General features: G+C 40.0%; 1 protein-coding gene across 3 annotated transcripts in view; it reads left to right on the top strand.

Moving 5' to 3' along the window:
* Positions 1 to 16780, top strand: part of KIF13B (kinesin family member 13B) — a 187805-nt gene that overhangs the window by 143548 nt on the left and 27477 nt on the right. For 2 of the 3 annotated variants that reach the window (XM_060155773.1, XM_060155776.1), the window contains exons 36-38: positions 2954 to 2992; positions 8806 to 8917; positions 16228 to 16361. In XM_060155773.1, coding sequence (XP_060011756.1) covers positions 2954 to 2992; positions 8806 to 8917; positions 16228 to 16361 — 285 coding nt within the window. The remainder of the gene's footprint in view (positions 1 to 2953; positions 2993 to 8805; positions 8918 to 16227; positions 16362 to 16780) is intronic. The other variant, XM_060155774.1, reaches the window with a different exon arrangement.

Below are 16780 nucleotides of genomic sequence, written 5' to 3'. Positions count from 1 at the left end.
GAGAAAGGGGCCTTATTTCAGAAGTTCCTATAGATGTGCCTATAGGAGTAGCTGGGGAGCTGGGTCCCTTGAAGGAGTCTTTTTAAACAGTCTACCTAAACCCCACTCATGTTCCTGGCTGTGGTGTATAAAATTACGTTAGAATAATGTACATAGTAGAAATGTGTACAGTTACCAATGCACAAGTGAGGGTGGGGACAGCAGGTGGGGTAGAGGTCTCAGCAGCGGGGAGGGGGAGGGAGAGATTCAGGACGTGCTCAGGAGATGGAAGCTCTAGAACTCGGCAACGTGAAGAATAAGGTGGAGCCCAGGGGAGACAGGGTGGCGTGGGCTCTGGGAGACAGTGCAGAGAGGTGAATGTTGCAGGCGCAGGTTTGGGGAAGAAAACGATTGAGGTCAATTTTGGACAAAAGGTTATGTCTGCCAGTTCAGGGGTCTGGAAGCCTGAGCTGAAGACAGATTGGGGAGCTCAGGACCTGGTTGGAACAGCATGAGGGATTTGAGCACAGAGGCGAGGCTGTGTGGGCGTGATGGTGATACTTTCAGGCCTGTGCAGGAGGGGAAGCCGGCCAGGGCCACAACGGACCGGAGTCCTCAAAGAGGAGGGGAGGCGCAGGAGGGCGGCTTGGAAACTGGTGCCGGAGAAAGGCGGTTTAGGAGCTCCTTCCAGATTCCTCAGAGACCGAAATGAGGACTGAAAAGACTATTTTGGGTGTGAGAGTGAAGAGTTTATTGGAGGCCTTTCCCAGGGCAGTCTCTTCTGTGGAGGATAGGGGAGAAGTAAGCAAAATGTGTTTTGGGGCGTTTTTTTGTTTGTTTGTTTGTTTTTTGCGGTACACGGGCCTCTCACTGTTGGGGCCTCTCCCGTTGCGGAGCACAGGCTCCGGACGCGCAGGCTCAGCGGCCATGGCTCACGGGCCCAGCCGCTCCGTGGCATGTGGGATCTTCCTGGACCGGGGCACGAACCCGTGTCCCCTGCACCGGCAAGCGGACCCTCAACCACTTCGCCACCAGGGAAGCCCTGTTTTGTTTTTTGTTTGGGTTTTTTTTTTGGACGTGCTGTGCAGCTTGCAAGATCTTAGTTTCCTGACTAGGGATCGAACCCGTGCCCCCTGCAGTGGAAGCGCAGAGTCCTAACCACTGGACCGCCAGGGAAGTCCCAGCAGGGCATATATTAAATGAGTAAATAAATTACACATTTTTTTGTTACTGTACCAGGACCTTTCCTTTTTCAGTCATCTTGATGTCCTGGGGCCCCTGGGTAACTTAGAGAAGATGAGGAAATTCTACCCTCTCAGATTTTACTGGTGTCCTGGTGCCGTCCCAGCAGCAAGGATCTGGCTGTGTCCGCTCTATTTCAGCATGTATTTTCAGTTTTCGTCAGATGCCTCCTAACAGTGAAGGACGCTTTTCTCCTGTTGCAGCAGTTTGCAGTCTTCCTCAAAACTTGGCGTCTCTCACCCCTGCGCAACCACAGCAGTCCCCAGCCTCTGACGGGCAGTGGAGTTCTTGTCAGGGAGAACAGGAAGGCCAGCTCCCCATTACTAACGTGCTCCCAGTTCAGCTGTGGAGCTATTATTTTATCTTCTTGTGAACTGTTGGCCCCCATGGGCCCTGAATGGTTACCAGGTATGGCTGGGATTCCATCCACTCCATCACTGTCACCATGGGCATCACTTGACTTCCTGCTTGTGTCCAGATCAGTAGGTTTTATGAATGTCCACATACCAAAATCAGAGAATTTTTGCTTTTCACTAGGGGAAAGGTGGAGGAAAACTGTTCTTAGATTTAATGGATGGACCTGTTTAATGAGTATGGAAATTCAGGTGACAGAGGATCATAACTGATGCTAGGAAACAAAGTGATGAGAACACTCATCAAAGAGGATTTGATTCCAGGCTCACTTCAGCAGGGAGCACAAAGTGGTTCCCCCTTTTGCAGGTGCGGGGCCCTCAGTAGTTTTATCATTTAAAGCAGGGCCTCTTAAAAGATTTTTAAGGAAAATAAATATTTTTTAAATTGTATTTTCTTACTAGCGAGAAAAGAAACATTTCCCTCCACCGATAGCAGCAAGGAACAGAGATTCCTCCCTTTGGTCTTTTAAACGAAACAATGAAAAACATCGTCAAATATGGCATTGCTTTGAATTCAAAATTGTTATAATGCTGTGCATAATAGAATTCCTCAGGGTAGTGTTTAAACTAGTTGACATACAAATTATCCAAGTCCTATTAAACCCCTTTACACAGCAGCCGTGCTCATGGACATATGAAATGACATATATATGAGGGTGCCCATTGCCACATTGTTTATAATGGCGGAAGATTGGAAACAAGCTAAATGTCCATTGGTTTGGTCTGGTTAAATCTATTTTCTCCCTGTGAGTGTGCACACGTGCACACACATAAGTAAATGGGATACTATACAGCTGTAAAAAATAATTAGGAACCCCTCTAGGTACTAATGTGGAAGATCACCAGGATATACTTAGTGATTAAAAATGCAGTGCAGCACAGTATGCTACCATTTGAATTATAAAAGGAGGGAAACAGAGAGGTGCATGTGACTGTTTATAGATTTGCTCACATAGACACGGGAAACCCTATAAGGATATATGATAAACAGATACCATTACTTACCTGCCTGGGGAGAGAGTAGAAGCATGTGGGCACCTGAGGTAGGAGGCTTCTCACTGTGTGCCTTTTTATATTACTTGTTTTTTGGATCATGGGAACAAATTACCTATTGAAAAAAATTAAATTAAAATTAAAAATTTTTATTCTCTACCCTTTTTAGCAGAAGATTTTATTCTCTAGTAAGTAGTGGTTTGAGAAGGTCTTCAGTTGCTTTATCTGTAATAATTTTCGTGCAAAATCCTCAAGGAGAGATTACTAAAGAAATTGTTCTGGAAAATCTCAAAGACTCATGTTGTTTTTCTTCTTTTCTTTTGGAGACTTCCTTCATTCTGCAGTTTTCAGAGATCCAGGGAGAGGTAATTAATCCATTAGGTTTTTCCTAATGAGTGGGATACAAGTATTATCCTACTATCCTAAAACATGCTTGCTTTTACCTTGAGAATAAGAATGCATTTTTAAATGTAGTTTTTATAAGACGACTAAATTTGACACTGTACTAAGTTTTTGGCTCTTACCCTTTGGTAAAAATAACTTTGGTAATCGGTATATACAGTTCCTCTCAAATGTTCCTTGTTACCTGGGCTATGAAAATATCTGTCAGACGAGACCAGGAACAAAGGCATCTGATGGAATGTAGAAGGCTCTGGAATGTGAAGAGTTGGAGTTAATTTATTAGTTAAGCAAATGATACAGTAAATGAGAACTTTTAAGCTGTACTTTTCTCAAGCATGGGACAGGGGAGAGAAGCAAAGAAGAGAGCAAAAGTGCCTTGGGCCTTCCTTCAACGCCACAGAACTTTGCTCAGTGGGACCATCCTGGCTTCCTTGCATGAAAGTATTTAACATACAGGGAAGTTGAGTCGGAAATATAATTTTAACCTGGAATCGATGCTTAAAATGCTAGAAACTGTATTTAAAAAAAAATGAAAATTATAATCACAGTTACATCTACCTTTCAAACTCGTGTGGGCCTGTTTCTGGGTTCTCTGTTCCATTATCTATGTGTCTATCCCTGTTTCTTGATTATGAAATCAGAGTCACAGACCAGAGAATCTGCCGTGTCCTCCCCACCTAATATCAGAACATTCAGGTTTAGAAGCAGGGAGAGGCCACGGAGTAAGTTCAAGTCTGCCTTTCCCTACTAATTTTCAGTTAATGTCATGGCAAAGATTAGTCAGTCGGGAGAGAAGTAACACTAAAAGGTGTGTCCGGGAGGCAGGAGCAGAGAGTGTGATAGGATTAGGGCTCTTGGGGAGGTGAGAGCAAGTGGTAAGGTACTAAAACAGTGTCACACTTTGGCCTATAATACTTGGAATTCGGCCAGCCACATTTTGCGTGGCCTTATTTATTGATGCTCGCTACATATTAAAGTTGGAATTGTTTACTGAGCTCCACCAAGATGCAACTGATGAGCTAATTGATCTTAAAAAGATAAATTGAATTTTATTAACTACTCTTAACTTTTAATTTCACCTTATGGCCTAAAAAATCACTCTTGAAAAGCTTTTCAATTAAGAATATAAAATATTCCTAATTGCAGTGATGTTGTTATTTACTGTTACTGGCTATTTCATCATTATTGTAAGGCAGTTTTTGTATAGGTATAATGAAAGCTTAGCAAACTTTTTGTGACCAGTCTACCAGATTAGACTCACATTTAGGTGCAGAATTAATTTCAGCAGATTATTTTTCCATTTAAACAGTGGCTGTGCCTTGAGATCTTTTGCAATCTACGGAACTCTGTCAACAGAAAATACTGGTCTTACTTAAAGACATTTTAAATGGAATTATATATTTTTAAATAAGTTAGTAAGATGTTTGTCAGCTTCTGATTGGAGTTTATGGTGCAATTAAAAATAGCCAAAAGCCTGGATGAATATTCAGTTAACAAAACTGAATTGTGTGTTTTGGCCCCATCACCTTCCTGAAAACTGCAGTTATGTAGTGTGGCACTAGTTAAGGCTGGTACCAGATATGAGTCACCTCTTCTTTAGCTGCACGAGAAGCCACCTTTGGACCTGGAATGTCACTGGTGCTTCTCTTTGTCTTCCTCTTTGTCACTTTCCTGATCAAAACCAGACCCCTTGACGGAATACCCAGAGCATTTGTGTCTGTCTGGAGAGTGGTAGCAGGAAAACAGGAGGTGCCCAAGGGGGACCGATCAGGTCTTCAAGCCAGCTGAGAGCGTGCTGTGTTTTTCCCTGTTGGGTTTTGCCTTTAAGCATAGTGTCCATCGACAGATGAATGGATAAAGAAGATGTGGCACATATATACGATGGAATACTAGTCAGCCATAAAAAGAAACGAAATTGAGTTATTTGTAGTGAGGTGGATGGACCTAGAGTCAGTCATACAGAGTGAAGTAAGTCAGAAAGAGAAAAACAAATACCATATGCTAACACATATATATGGAATCTAAAAAAAAAATTCTGAAGGACAGGGATAAAGACGCAGATGGACATAGTGAATGGACTTAAAGACATGGGGGAGGGGGGCTTCCCTGGTGGCACAGTGGTTGGGAGTCCGCCTGCCGATGCAGGGGACGCGGGTTCATGCTCCGGTCTGGGAAGATCCCACATGCCGTGGAGCGGCTAGGCCCGTGAGCCATGGCCACTGAGCCTGCACGTCCGGAGCCTGTGCTCCGCAACGGGAGAGGCCACAACAGTGAGAGACCCACGTACCGCAAAAAAAAAAAAAAAAAAAAAAAAAAAAGACATGGGGAGCGGGGAGGGTAAGCTAGGACAACGTGAGAGAGTGGCATGGACTTACATATACACTACCAAATGTAAAATAGCTAGCTAGTGGGAAGAAGCCACATAGCACAGGGAGATCAGCTCGGTGCTTTGTGACCACCTAGAGGGCTTTCTCTAGTTGCGGTGTGCAGGCTTCTCATTGCAGTGGCTTCTCTTTGCAGAGCACGGGCTCTAGGCGTGGGGGCTTCAGTAGTTGTGGCTCACGGGCTCAGTAGTTGTGGCTCGTGGGCTCTACAGTGCGGGCACGGTAGTTGTGGCGCATGGGCTTAGTTGCTCCATGGCATGTGCGATCTTCCCAGACCAGGGCTCCAACCCGTGTCCCCTGCATTGGCAGACAGATTCTTAACCACTGCGCCACCAGGGAAGTCCCATTGTGGCTGATTCTGAAGGTTGATAGACATGAAAAATGTCAGAAACATCACAGATTGATCTTTCCAGATTTCAGTAATGGAGCGTGGATTACTGTGGTAGAAGTTTAAAAAGAAAAATGCCATACTCTGACTTTGAGAGCTGAGCTCATAAGAAAGCAGAAAGGCCTGGTGTCTGGCCAAGTCTTTTTTATTCATTGTCCTGAGTTGATCTCTCTCTGAAGTACCTTTAACTGGGATGCTTCCTTTTTTCTTCCCCAACATTTCAGTAAAGGGAGAATAACCCTGGACCAGCCAAGCATGTGAAATGTATTGGAAAGACACTAATTGCCTTGTCCCTGGGTGGCAGTGTGTGTTGCTAGACCCCGGACCACAGATTCCACTCCTGGCAAGAGAATGGACATGTACAGCCAGAGAGAAAGAATATAGTGAATGATTTCAGTGGAGTGTTTCTCCAGAGATCTGCAGGTATCAGAAAGAGGAGGGAGGAGTGTTATACCAGTTTATCATCCAAATTTGTTGTTCCCTTAGAAGCAGAGCCTGTTCTGTCCCAGAGCGATTTGAGACACTCTGTGTCCCCGTCTCTGGTTAGCGAGACTGTGAGATTCCTCAAGGTTAAGATGGTGGTTAAGGGAGATGGATGAAATGAGTCTCCGTTTTTCGTTCTCTGATGGGGCTAACGATATGGCTAAGGCTCTGTGTAAGTACTGTGTGCATCCTTTCAAATGTTTTCACTTGAGATATTCGAATATATGAGACAGTAAGAGTTACTGCCTCCATTCAGATTTGGGGGTAACATTGGGTGTGGGAGTTCCAGCTGGTAAAAATTACCCAGGAAGCTAGCAGAGCCCTGAGTGTGCCTTGGGGAAGAGGTGACACCTACAGTATTTGTCACTGGACCACACCAAATGGCTGAGGTGCTGACTCCAAATCTGCTGCTTAGTTTTCCTAAGGGACAGAGTCCCACTATGTCAGCTGCCAAACAAGGAAGAAAAATGTAAAGTATGAAAACAGATTTATTCTGAAATCGAGTATGTTGTCTTCAGAACAACCTTGCATGAGCTTAAACCCTGTAAAGAAAGTGTGAGACTTTTCTTCCTCTGAGCTCAGTAGAATGTTGACTTCATTGTCCCGTCACCTGATGGTGACGTCCCAGAGTACACAAAGCTGCAGCTTCCCAGACAGATAATTAAATGCAAAAAAGTTAATGAAACATTAAAGTATGTAAATCAGTGTGTGATTCATAGTAACACAAATGCTCCTACAGTGACATGTTCGTAGTTCATTTCCCTCATCATCTCTTCATGTCTGTCTTGCCTCCTAGCTTCCTACTGTTGAGCATCATACCATGTGTTAAAATATCAAGCGCTGAGAGAGTTCCTGGGGAAAATGGGCTTCTGTAAGATAAACAGGATCCAGATCACTTAGGGCTTATCAATTTTATGATCAGTACTTAGGTTGCTGCTAAAAGCAGATAGGTTTCCAGTACATGTTGGCAACCTAAGAGAGCTTTCTTCCCCCATCCACCTTCAGGAGCAGCAAAGAACTTACTTTGCAGGCGATTACTAATGAAGACTCAAGTTGATCGTCAGGGTCACTCATCTGTGGAGTACTGGCTTAAACTAATATAAAATACCATTTTTTAAACTCTGGTGAAAAAGAAGTCAGAGTGATTATCGGAAGACCAAAAGAGAACGTACAGCATTTAAAAGAGTTATGTCTCATCTTCATTACTGGTTTTTATACTGGTAGTATGGGTTGGGGTTTATTTCTTTACTGGACGGGACTGATGTTCAAAGTGTTTTGGTGCTGTCACCATTTTTATGGCTCAAGCTCTAGACAGGTAAACTAATCCATCAGCTGGTGGGCATTGTTTTTGTATTATGCAGTGAAATCTCTTTAATGGGAATTTACAAGACAAGTTGAAAGTGCAGTCAGACTTGTTCATTCAGAGACTACCATTACTGGCAACTTGTGACTACTTGGTTTAGGCTTAACTGCAACTCATCTTTAATATCTGTTAAAAAAAAATGAGAGGCTTGGTAATATGCTGTTCTAGAGTTTTTACTTTCATGAATGGTATGTGGCGGAGGAGAAGACGCCTGACTGTATTAGAGTTGTTCCTAGGCTTCCGTCGAGAATCTGAAGTGAAAGAGGGTATCTTGAGGCACAAGAGCAGAGAGGGCCTAAGGAGCAGAGCAGAAGGGAGGATTTCAAGAGGAATGTCTTACTAAATCCCTGTTTTGTGAGAAGCAGCATGATATAGGGGAAAGATTATTAGGAGGCTGTAAATTGTAGTAAGCAGTAAACCAAGGTTTATTTAGTTCATGTGATTTTGTCAATGACATTGCATCATCTCACAGATTGACCAAGTCCTCAAGTCTAGGGGACGCAAAGAAGGTAAGTCTCTACCTTCAACAGCTGCTGTGAGGGAGGAAGGTGCACCGTCGCTGGCACAGGTCTTTGCATTGGCAGACATGACCACCTTGCCCCGTCCCTAGCCCATCGGGGAGCGAACACCAGTGTTCACAAGTGTGCAGTGGAGCGACTGCAGGTACAGGAAAACCACCGACAGCATGAGAAATTGCTATTCCTGTACTATACTGTCAACCTCTTGAATTTTGACACCTAAAATTTTTAATAAAATAGAAAGGCTTTTTTTAGAAAAACAAAACTTGAGACTGTATCTTTATCCTAGAAGTTCATTCTGCATTTGGCTTCTGTCCTGCCTTAGGCAAATGTTTAGCCATTTGGACAAAATGGGCAGAAAACATGAACAAACATTTCTCCAATATACAAATATATGAGTGGCCAATAAGCGCATGAAAAGATGCTCAACATCACTAATCATAGGGGATACCCAGATGTGAGGTGGTATTATTAGGGAGAGCAATTCTATAAAGAAGAGGAAGAGTACTTAGGTAATAAGATTTATCATGTCTTATAACAAGAATAAAGCTTTAGTAATGTGTAACAGATTTCTCTTCAGTATCTTTAGATTTTTTTGTTAGTTGATATGAATCAAAATTCCTGATTTTGTCCTTAATAGGGCCGGTGGGAAAGTCAACAGGATGTATCGCAAACTGCTGTTTCTAGAGCAACCACTCCGGCTGCCCCATCTCCCCCTGGTTGTCCCCAAAATAACCATTCTCCTGATCCAGGTAAGTTATATTTTCCTTTTTCAATCACTGTCATGAAATTTGAGCATCTTTCAGAAGTAGTTTAAATCAGGATTTCCTACCAGGTAACCACTGTCCTACTAGTTAATGCCTGTCTGAATTTTCCCCTTCCTTATCATAACGTGTTGAGTCCCATTGTTTTGAATGTTGAATGTATCTTGCATTCCTGTGAGAAATACCACTTGATCATGATGTGTTGTCCTTTATATTTGTTTGATTCTGTTTGCTAATATTTTGTTTAGAGTTTTTGCGCATATGTTCTATGATGAATATATGTACCTTTTTCATAACGTTGTCTTTGTTAGGTTTTGGTGTCATGATTACATTGGTTTCATAAAGTGACTTGAGAAAAATTTCCTCATCTTTTTTTCCTGAGTTTATGTGAACTTGGTATTACTACTTCCTTAAATGTTTGACAGTGTTCACCAGTGACACTCTCTGGGCCTGGAATTTTCTCTGTGGGAAGATTTTAGATTATGACTTCAATTTCTTTATTATAAAGTTAACTTTTTATATTTCTTTGTAAGTTTTCATAAATTATGTTTTTTAGGGAAATTTCTATTTCACCAAAATTATTAAATTTATTTACATAAACGTTACAGTGTTCCTTTATTGATCATTTAATGTTTATAGGATCTGTTGTTATGTTCATTCTTTTTATTCTAAATAGATAATTTTTGTTTTCTTTCTGTTTTTCTTAAATACTTTTGAAACTGGTTTGTCAGTTTTCTTTAGTCTTCCCACAGAGCCAAATTTGGTTTTATTTTCTGTTTCATTGATTGTTATTTCTTTCTGCATTTCACAAATTTTGGCACGATGTGTTTTTTTATCATTCTGTTCCAGATATTCTAATTTCTCTGATTTATTCTTCGACCCCTGGGTTATTGGGTAGCATATTAATTCATTTTCCTATATCTTGGGGGTGTATTATTATTATTGATTTCTTATTTAATTTCATTATGAGCAGAGAACAGACTCTTCAAAATTTCAATCTTTTTAAATGTTTTGAGACTATATTCTATCTTAGTGAACATTCTATGTGTATTTGAAAAGGTCTATTCTGTTTTGGGCACAGTGTTCTGTATATATCAATTAGGTCAAGTTGGTTGATAACCTTGTTCAAACCTGCTGTATCTTTACTGATTTTTTTCCCCCTCATATTTGTTCTGTCGGTCATTGAGAGAAGGTGTTGAATCTCTAAACAATGATTGTGAAATTGTCTATTTTTTCCTTTAATTATAACAGTTTTTGCATGATTCATTTAGAAACTCTGTTACTGGGTATAACACATTGGAATTGTTATTTTTTGCTGACATAGTTATGTTTCTTATTATGAAATGTCCCTTTAGCTCTCTGGTAATACTCTTACTTTGAAATCTGTCTTGCTTGATATTAGTATAGGCACACGAACTTTCTTTTGCATATTGCTTGCATGGTGTATCTTTGCCTCAGTCTTTAAAATTTTAGCCTGTATTTTTATCTTTAAGAGTGATTATCTTATAGACAGCATATTTAGGTTTAGTGTTTTTTGTTTATCTAGTCTGACAATTTCTGCCTTTTAATTGGCATGTTTAGTTCTTTTACATCTAATATTATTATTGTTATCTCTGCCATGTTGCTGTTGGTTTCTGTTTGGCCTATTTATTTATTTTTTCCTCTGTAATCTTTTTTGTTTTCTTCTGGGTTAATTGAAAAATATTTTGCAGTATTTTATTTTTTCTTTGGCTTTCTGGTATACCTGTATTTACTTATTAACATCTTTGTTAAAGGAGTCTAGTAGGTATCTTTAATTTTACCACAGTCTACTTAGAATTAATAATTACCACTTTCCACTGCACAAATATAAGAATCTTGCAACAGTGTAATTCCATTTACCTGTTCCCCCACCCCTCTTATTTTGTATTATTGTTGTATCTTTTGCTTTTATAGGTGTTGTGAACCCATTTTACAGTGGTTGTTTTTTTTTTCTTTTTTTCTTTAAAACAGCTCTTTGTCTTTTAAGGAAATTAAGAAACTATAGATAATCTTTTATATTTTCCTTCATATTTATTATTTCTGTCACTACTCCTTCCTGAAGATCATATATTCATCTGATATTATTTCTCTTTAGCCTGAAGAATATCCTGTATTATTGTGCAGTTTTCCTTGAGAAGATGGGTCTCCCCTTTTGAGAATATCTTTATTTCACTTTTTTCTTCAAAGGATATTTTCACTAGGTAGAGAACTCTGAGTTGATAGCTTGTTTTCTTCTAGCTCTTCAAAGACACTGCATTATCTTTTACACTTCTTTTCTGATGAGAATTCAGCCATCATTTGTGTCACTTTCCCACGACATGTGGTATATCTTTGTTTACGTTGTTTGCTTTCCAATTTTTCTCTTTATTTTTCTTCTTAGCAAGTTGGGCAGTGATGTGCTTAGGTATAGTTTTCTTAGTGTTTATCTTGCTCGGGTTTCACCGATGTTCTTGGGTCTATACATTGAGATTTTTCGAACAGTTTTGGGAAATGTTCAACTATTAGTTAATTACATTTTTCCCCTGCCCTTTTCTGTCCTTCTGAGAATCTAATTGCACACATGTTGTATTGCTTAATATTGCCCTATGGGTCACAGAAGCTCTATTCTATTTTGATTATAATTTTTCATCTTTTTATCTTATTTTTGTTTCTTCTGATTGGATAATTTCTACTGCCATTTCTAGTTTTTTATTAAGCACATCCAAGAATTTTTAAATTACAGTTATTCTTTTTAGCTTTAGAATATCCATTTGCTGCTTTTTTTAAATAGTTTTAATTTCTCTGCTGATATTTCTTTCATACCTGTATATTTGTTAAGACCATATCTTTTTTTACATCCTTGGACCTGTGTATAAAAACTGCTTTTAAACTTCTTACCTGCTAACTCCAGCATCATGACCAATCCCCTAGTCTTTTTCTGACTGCTTTTTTCTAGTCTATGGGTCATATTTAATGAGTTTTGACAAGTTTATTTACTCATGTAACTTACACCCCAGTCGAGCTCTAGAAGATTTATGTGACTCCAGTTACTCCCCACAGTGCATCAGTGTTCTGATTTCAGATTAGTTTTGCCCGTTCTACAGTTTCATTTAAATGGAATCATATAGTATGTGCTCTTTTTGTGTTGGGCTTCTTTTGCTCAGCATATCTGTTCAAGTCATCCATACTGTTGCATGTATCAGTAATTTATTCTTTTTTATTGCTGAGAGATATTTCACTCTCACAGTGGAATTTATCGGTTTTTAACCAGTTCTCCTGTTTATGGACATTTGGTTTTTTTGCAGTTTTTGGCTACTGTGACTAAAGCTTGTTCTTGTATAGGTCTTTTTGTAACATTTCTGTTGAGTAAATACCTAGGGTGAAATTACTTGGTCATAGACTACTACCTTGTTTAAAAATTCTGTAAATTAAAGAAAAAGATTCTAATCAGTGTTTACTTGATTTGCATATTTACCACTTTGCTCTGCTCATCATTGCTTCCTGCTCATTCCATGCTTCTGAGTTTAGTTTCTTTTTTAGTGACTATGTATCCATCATTAGCGCTTTTAGCAATCATCTTTTTTTTTAGTGACAAACTGTTTCTTTTGTATGTTAAAGTTTTTATTTTGCTCTCACTTTGAAGAATCCTTTTACTATGGAAAATATCAGACAAAGTAGAAAGAGAATCATGATGTGCCCTCCGGTGCCCCATGCTGATTTCAGAACGATCAGTGCATCACCAGGCTTACTTATCTGTGCTCCCACTACGTCCCCACACCCTCTCAGAATGACTTTAAAGCAAATCTCAGATATTATCTCATCTGTAAATACTTGTACATGTATTTCTAAAGTAATACCCACAGTAACATTTCATTCCTAAGAAAAATGAAAAATAATTCCAAAATATCATTAAACATCTAGTCAGCGTTCAGATTTCCCCAGTTGGATCAAGAATATCTCTTAGTCATTTTGAGTGAAAATCCAAGTAAGTTTCACACATTGTGATTAGTTGATACGTGTCTTAAGTCTGTTTAGTCTATCTGCTCCTCTTCATCTTTTTTCCCTGTTGCCTTGTATTTGTTGAAGAGACCAGGTTTTGTACATAGACTCTGTACATTTTTACTTTTACTGGTGACATCCTCACCAGGTTATTTAAACATGACTCTCTGTCCCGTGTATTTCCTGTAAATTGGTGATTAGATCCACAGCCTTGGTCAGATTCAGGCTAATTTGAGGGAGGGACGGAAGGTAGGGTAAATGAATGGGTAGTTTTATGTACTTCCCTTAGGAGACACATCATGTCTGATTATCTCTTTTTCTGTGATAGATGCAGCCTTTAGTTGATTACTGGCTAGATATTTAATTAGAGGTCATCCTCACTCTAGAATGTTAGTTTAACTGCATGTAAAACTTTAGATTATTCCTAATTTTTTCTTAGCATTTAGATGATTATATCTTCTACCTCTTTATTCATCTTAAACTTTTTGTTTGTTTGTCTCTTCTTTTTTTTTTTTGGTGGCCATGCCGCGAGGCTCGCAGGATCCTTGTTCCCTGACCAGGGATTGAACCCTGGGGCCCTTAGCAGTGAAAGCATGGAGTCCTAACCAATGGACTGCCAGGGAATTCCCTTGTCTCCTCTTTTTTGTTCCTCTCATCCCTATTTTTGCTTTTGACCTATCTCTTGGCAAATAGCTTTCTCTTTGCTGTATTTTTTTTAATGACTGAGCTCATGATTACAGAATATCCTTCTGTAACTTTTCCTAGTTTACTTAGAGTTAATAGTCCTTTATGGAAAAGGTAAAACCTTAACCGTACAGGTCCGTGCACCATCTGTATTGCCAATGAACTTGCATCGTCTTGGTCCAGCGTGGAGTAGAGGTGGGGATGGTCATGTGCTTCTCTTCAGGCAACCTCATATACAGATGCCTCAAGTTGCCTGGCTGCTTCTTTTTAAAGTGTTAATTAGGGTACAGTTTTCAAGTCACATATGACTTGAATTAGTTTTTCTTGAAAATTTAGTCTTATTCACTAAGAATAAAGAATTATAAAGAATAAAGCATTAATAAGTCTCCTAATATCATAGGCGTTATCTGCACGTCTGACCCCAGCCTTTGGTAATTAAGAGCAGGTAAGAACAGGGTTGGTTCAGGGCACTTGTCCCTCTCTTGTGAAAACAACTCAAACACCACTGTCTTCCTGAAAGGTCAGTTTCATCATCTTCATTCAGTAAACAGCATGAAAAATTAAAGTTGAATAAGATATGGTCCCTGACTTTAAAGAGGTTAAAGTCTGGATGGAGAGCTGTACGAGTGTGTCATTGGCTATGTGATTTAAAAATGAAAAGCCCCATTTTATTCTAGGGCAGAAGTTATTGGGTTGGCCAAAAGGTTCATTTGGTTTTTTTCCCATAACGTGGTTCTAGTAGCAGTTAGTTGTCTTTAACTTCATTCGAAACAGTTCTGTTAGATTGTATTGCGACAGCTGTCATATCAGCGTGCATTTAAAAAAAGACTTATCAAAATCGGTGAATTTTTGTGTAGCCATTTTAATATTGAAGGTGGAAGAAGAAAAGCAACATTTTCGGCATATTATGCTTTATTATTTCAAGAAAGGTAAAAACGCAACTGAAACGCAAAAACAGATTTGTGCAGTGTATGGAGAAGGTGCTGTGACTGATCGAACGTGTCAAAAGTGGTCTGTGAAGTTTCTTGTTGGAGGTTTCTCGCTGGACGATGCTCCACGGTCGGGTAGACCAGTTGAAGTGGATAGCGATCAAATTGAGACATTAATTGAGAACAGTCAACGTTATACCACCTGGGAGATAGCCGACATACTCAAAATATCCAAATCAAGGTTGAAAGTCATTCGCATCAGCTTGGTTATGTAAATCGCTTTGATGTTTGGGTTCTACGTAAGTGAAGCAGGGGGGAAAAAAACCCTTCTTGACTGTATTTCTGCATGCGATTCTCTACTTAAAAGTACTGAAAACGTTCTGTTTTTAAAACAAATTGTGACAGGCGAAGAAAAGTGGATACTTTACAATAATGTGGCACAGAAGAGATTGTGGGGCAAGTGAAATAAACCACCGCCAAACACACCAAAGGCTGGTTTTCATCCAGAGAAGGTGATGTTGTGTATATGGTGGGATTGGAAGGGAGTCCTCTATTATGAGCTCCTTCCAGAAAACCAAACGATTAATTCTAACAAATACTGCTCCCAGTTAGACCAACTGAAAGCAGCACTCGATGAAAAGCATCAGAATTAATCAACAGAAAATGCATAATCTTCCTTCAGGATAATGCAAGACTGCATGTTTCTTTGATGACCGGGCAAAAACTGTTACAGCTTGGCTGGGAAGTTCTGATTCATCTGCTATATTTACCAGACATTGCACCTTTGGATTTCCATTTATTTTGGTCTTTACAAAATTCTCTTAATGGAAAAAATTTCAGTTCCCTGGAAGAATGTAAAAGGCATCTTGAACAGTTCTTTGCTTAAAAAGATAAAAAGTTTTGGGGGCTTCCCTGGTGGTGCAGTGGTTAAGAATCTGCCTGCCAATGCAGGAGACACGGGTTCGAGCCCTGGTCCAGGAAGATCCCACATGCCACGGAGCAACTAAGCCCATGCGCTACAACTACTGAGCCTGCGCTCTAGAGCCTGCGAGCCACAACTGCTGAAGCCTGTGCGCCTAGATCCCGTGCTCTGCAACAAGAGAAGCCACCACAATGAGAAGCCTGCGCACCGCAACGAAGAGTAGCCTCTGCTCTCTGCAAATAGAGAAAAGCCCACGCGTAGCAACGAAGACCCAACACAGCCAAAAATAAATATAAAAAAAAAGTTTTGGGAAGACGGAATTATGAAGTTGCCTGAAAAATGGCAGAAGGTAGGGGAACAAAAGGGTGAATACATTGTTTGATAAAGTTCTTGGTGAAAATGAAAAATGTGTCTTTTATTTTTACTTAAAAACCGAAAGCACTTTTTGGCCAACCCAATAGTACTTGACCAGTTAGTGACAAGGCCCAGGGTTGGATTACCGTTCGCATTTAATAGGCACGATGGATATTAGAGCATTTTAGAAGTACCCCAATTGCTGCTATTTAATTGGAAAAGGAAACACCATTGTGTTTGAGGGTAACTATAATAAGAGCATGTCTTTTAATATTAATTTTTTTAAGGATACGTTTTTTGATTTATATTGTTAGATTTGCTTACAAAGGATATGTGGCCAATTTACAGTAAGCAAGATGTCTCTGTAATTGTTTTTGCCTTATCTCTTTTCCTTTCAATATTTTTGGCAGGACTCAGTAACCTAGCAGCCTCCTACTTGAGTCCAGTAAGATCCTTCGTGCCGCAGATGCCGAAGCTGCTGAAGTCTCTCTTCCCCGTCCGCGACGAGAAAAGGGGCAAACAGCCATCTCCCCTCACACATCAGGTAAAAGCGTCACGAAAGCAACAGTGCCCGTGCTCCTAATAGGTTGCTGGCGCAGTGATGCTCTGCGCTGCGCTGAAGCTGGAAGGAGAGGGTACCAGCACTGGGGGCGTCAGAGCTGGGCTTTCAGACCTGGTAAAAGCTCTGGTAATTTCTCTTCCACTCTCGTCGGAGATAACAGAGCTGTTTAAACGCAGTGACGCTCTCAATCCTTTCTGCCTTTAAAAAATGCCAAGTACACTACTAACGTGATTTATGGTCATATCACTTAGAGCAACAATAGTGAAATTTATGAAGTGCACTTAGTGTTGTTTGTGTATTGCCAAACCGAAAATGTAATTCTATTTTTAATTCTTGATTTCGTTTCTTATTTCACACAATTTTACATCATCCCTGTCCTTGCTGCTCAACCTCTTTTTTCC

The sequence above is a fragment of the Lagenorhynchus albirostris genome, chromosome 7 (assembly GCF_949774975.1).
Source record: "Lagenorhynchus albirostris chromosome 7, mLagAlb1.1, whole genome shotgun sequence".
In the NCBI taxonomy this organism is placed as follows: domain Eukaryota; kingdom Metazoa; phylum Chordata; class Mammalia; order Artiodactyla; family Delphinidae; genus Lagenorhynchus; species Lagenorhynchus albirostris.
This window is presented reverse-complemented; position numbering and strand designations above follow the sequence as displayed.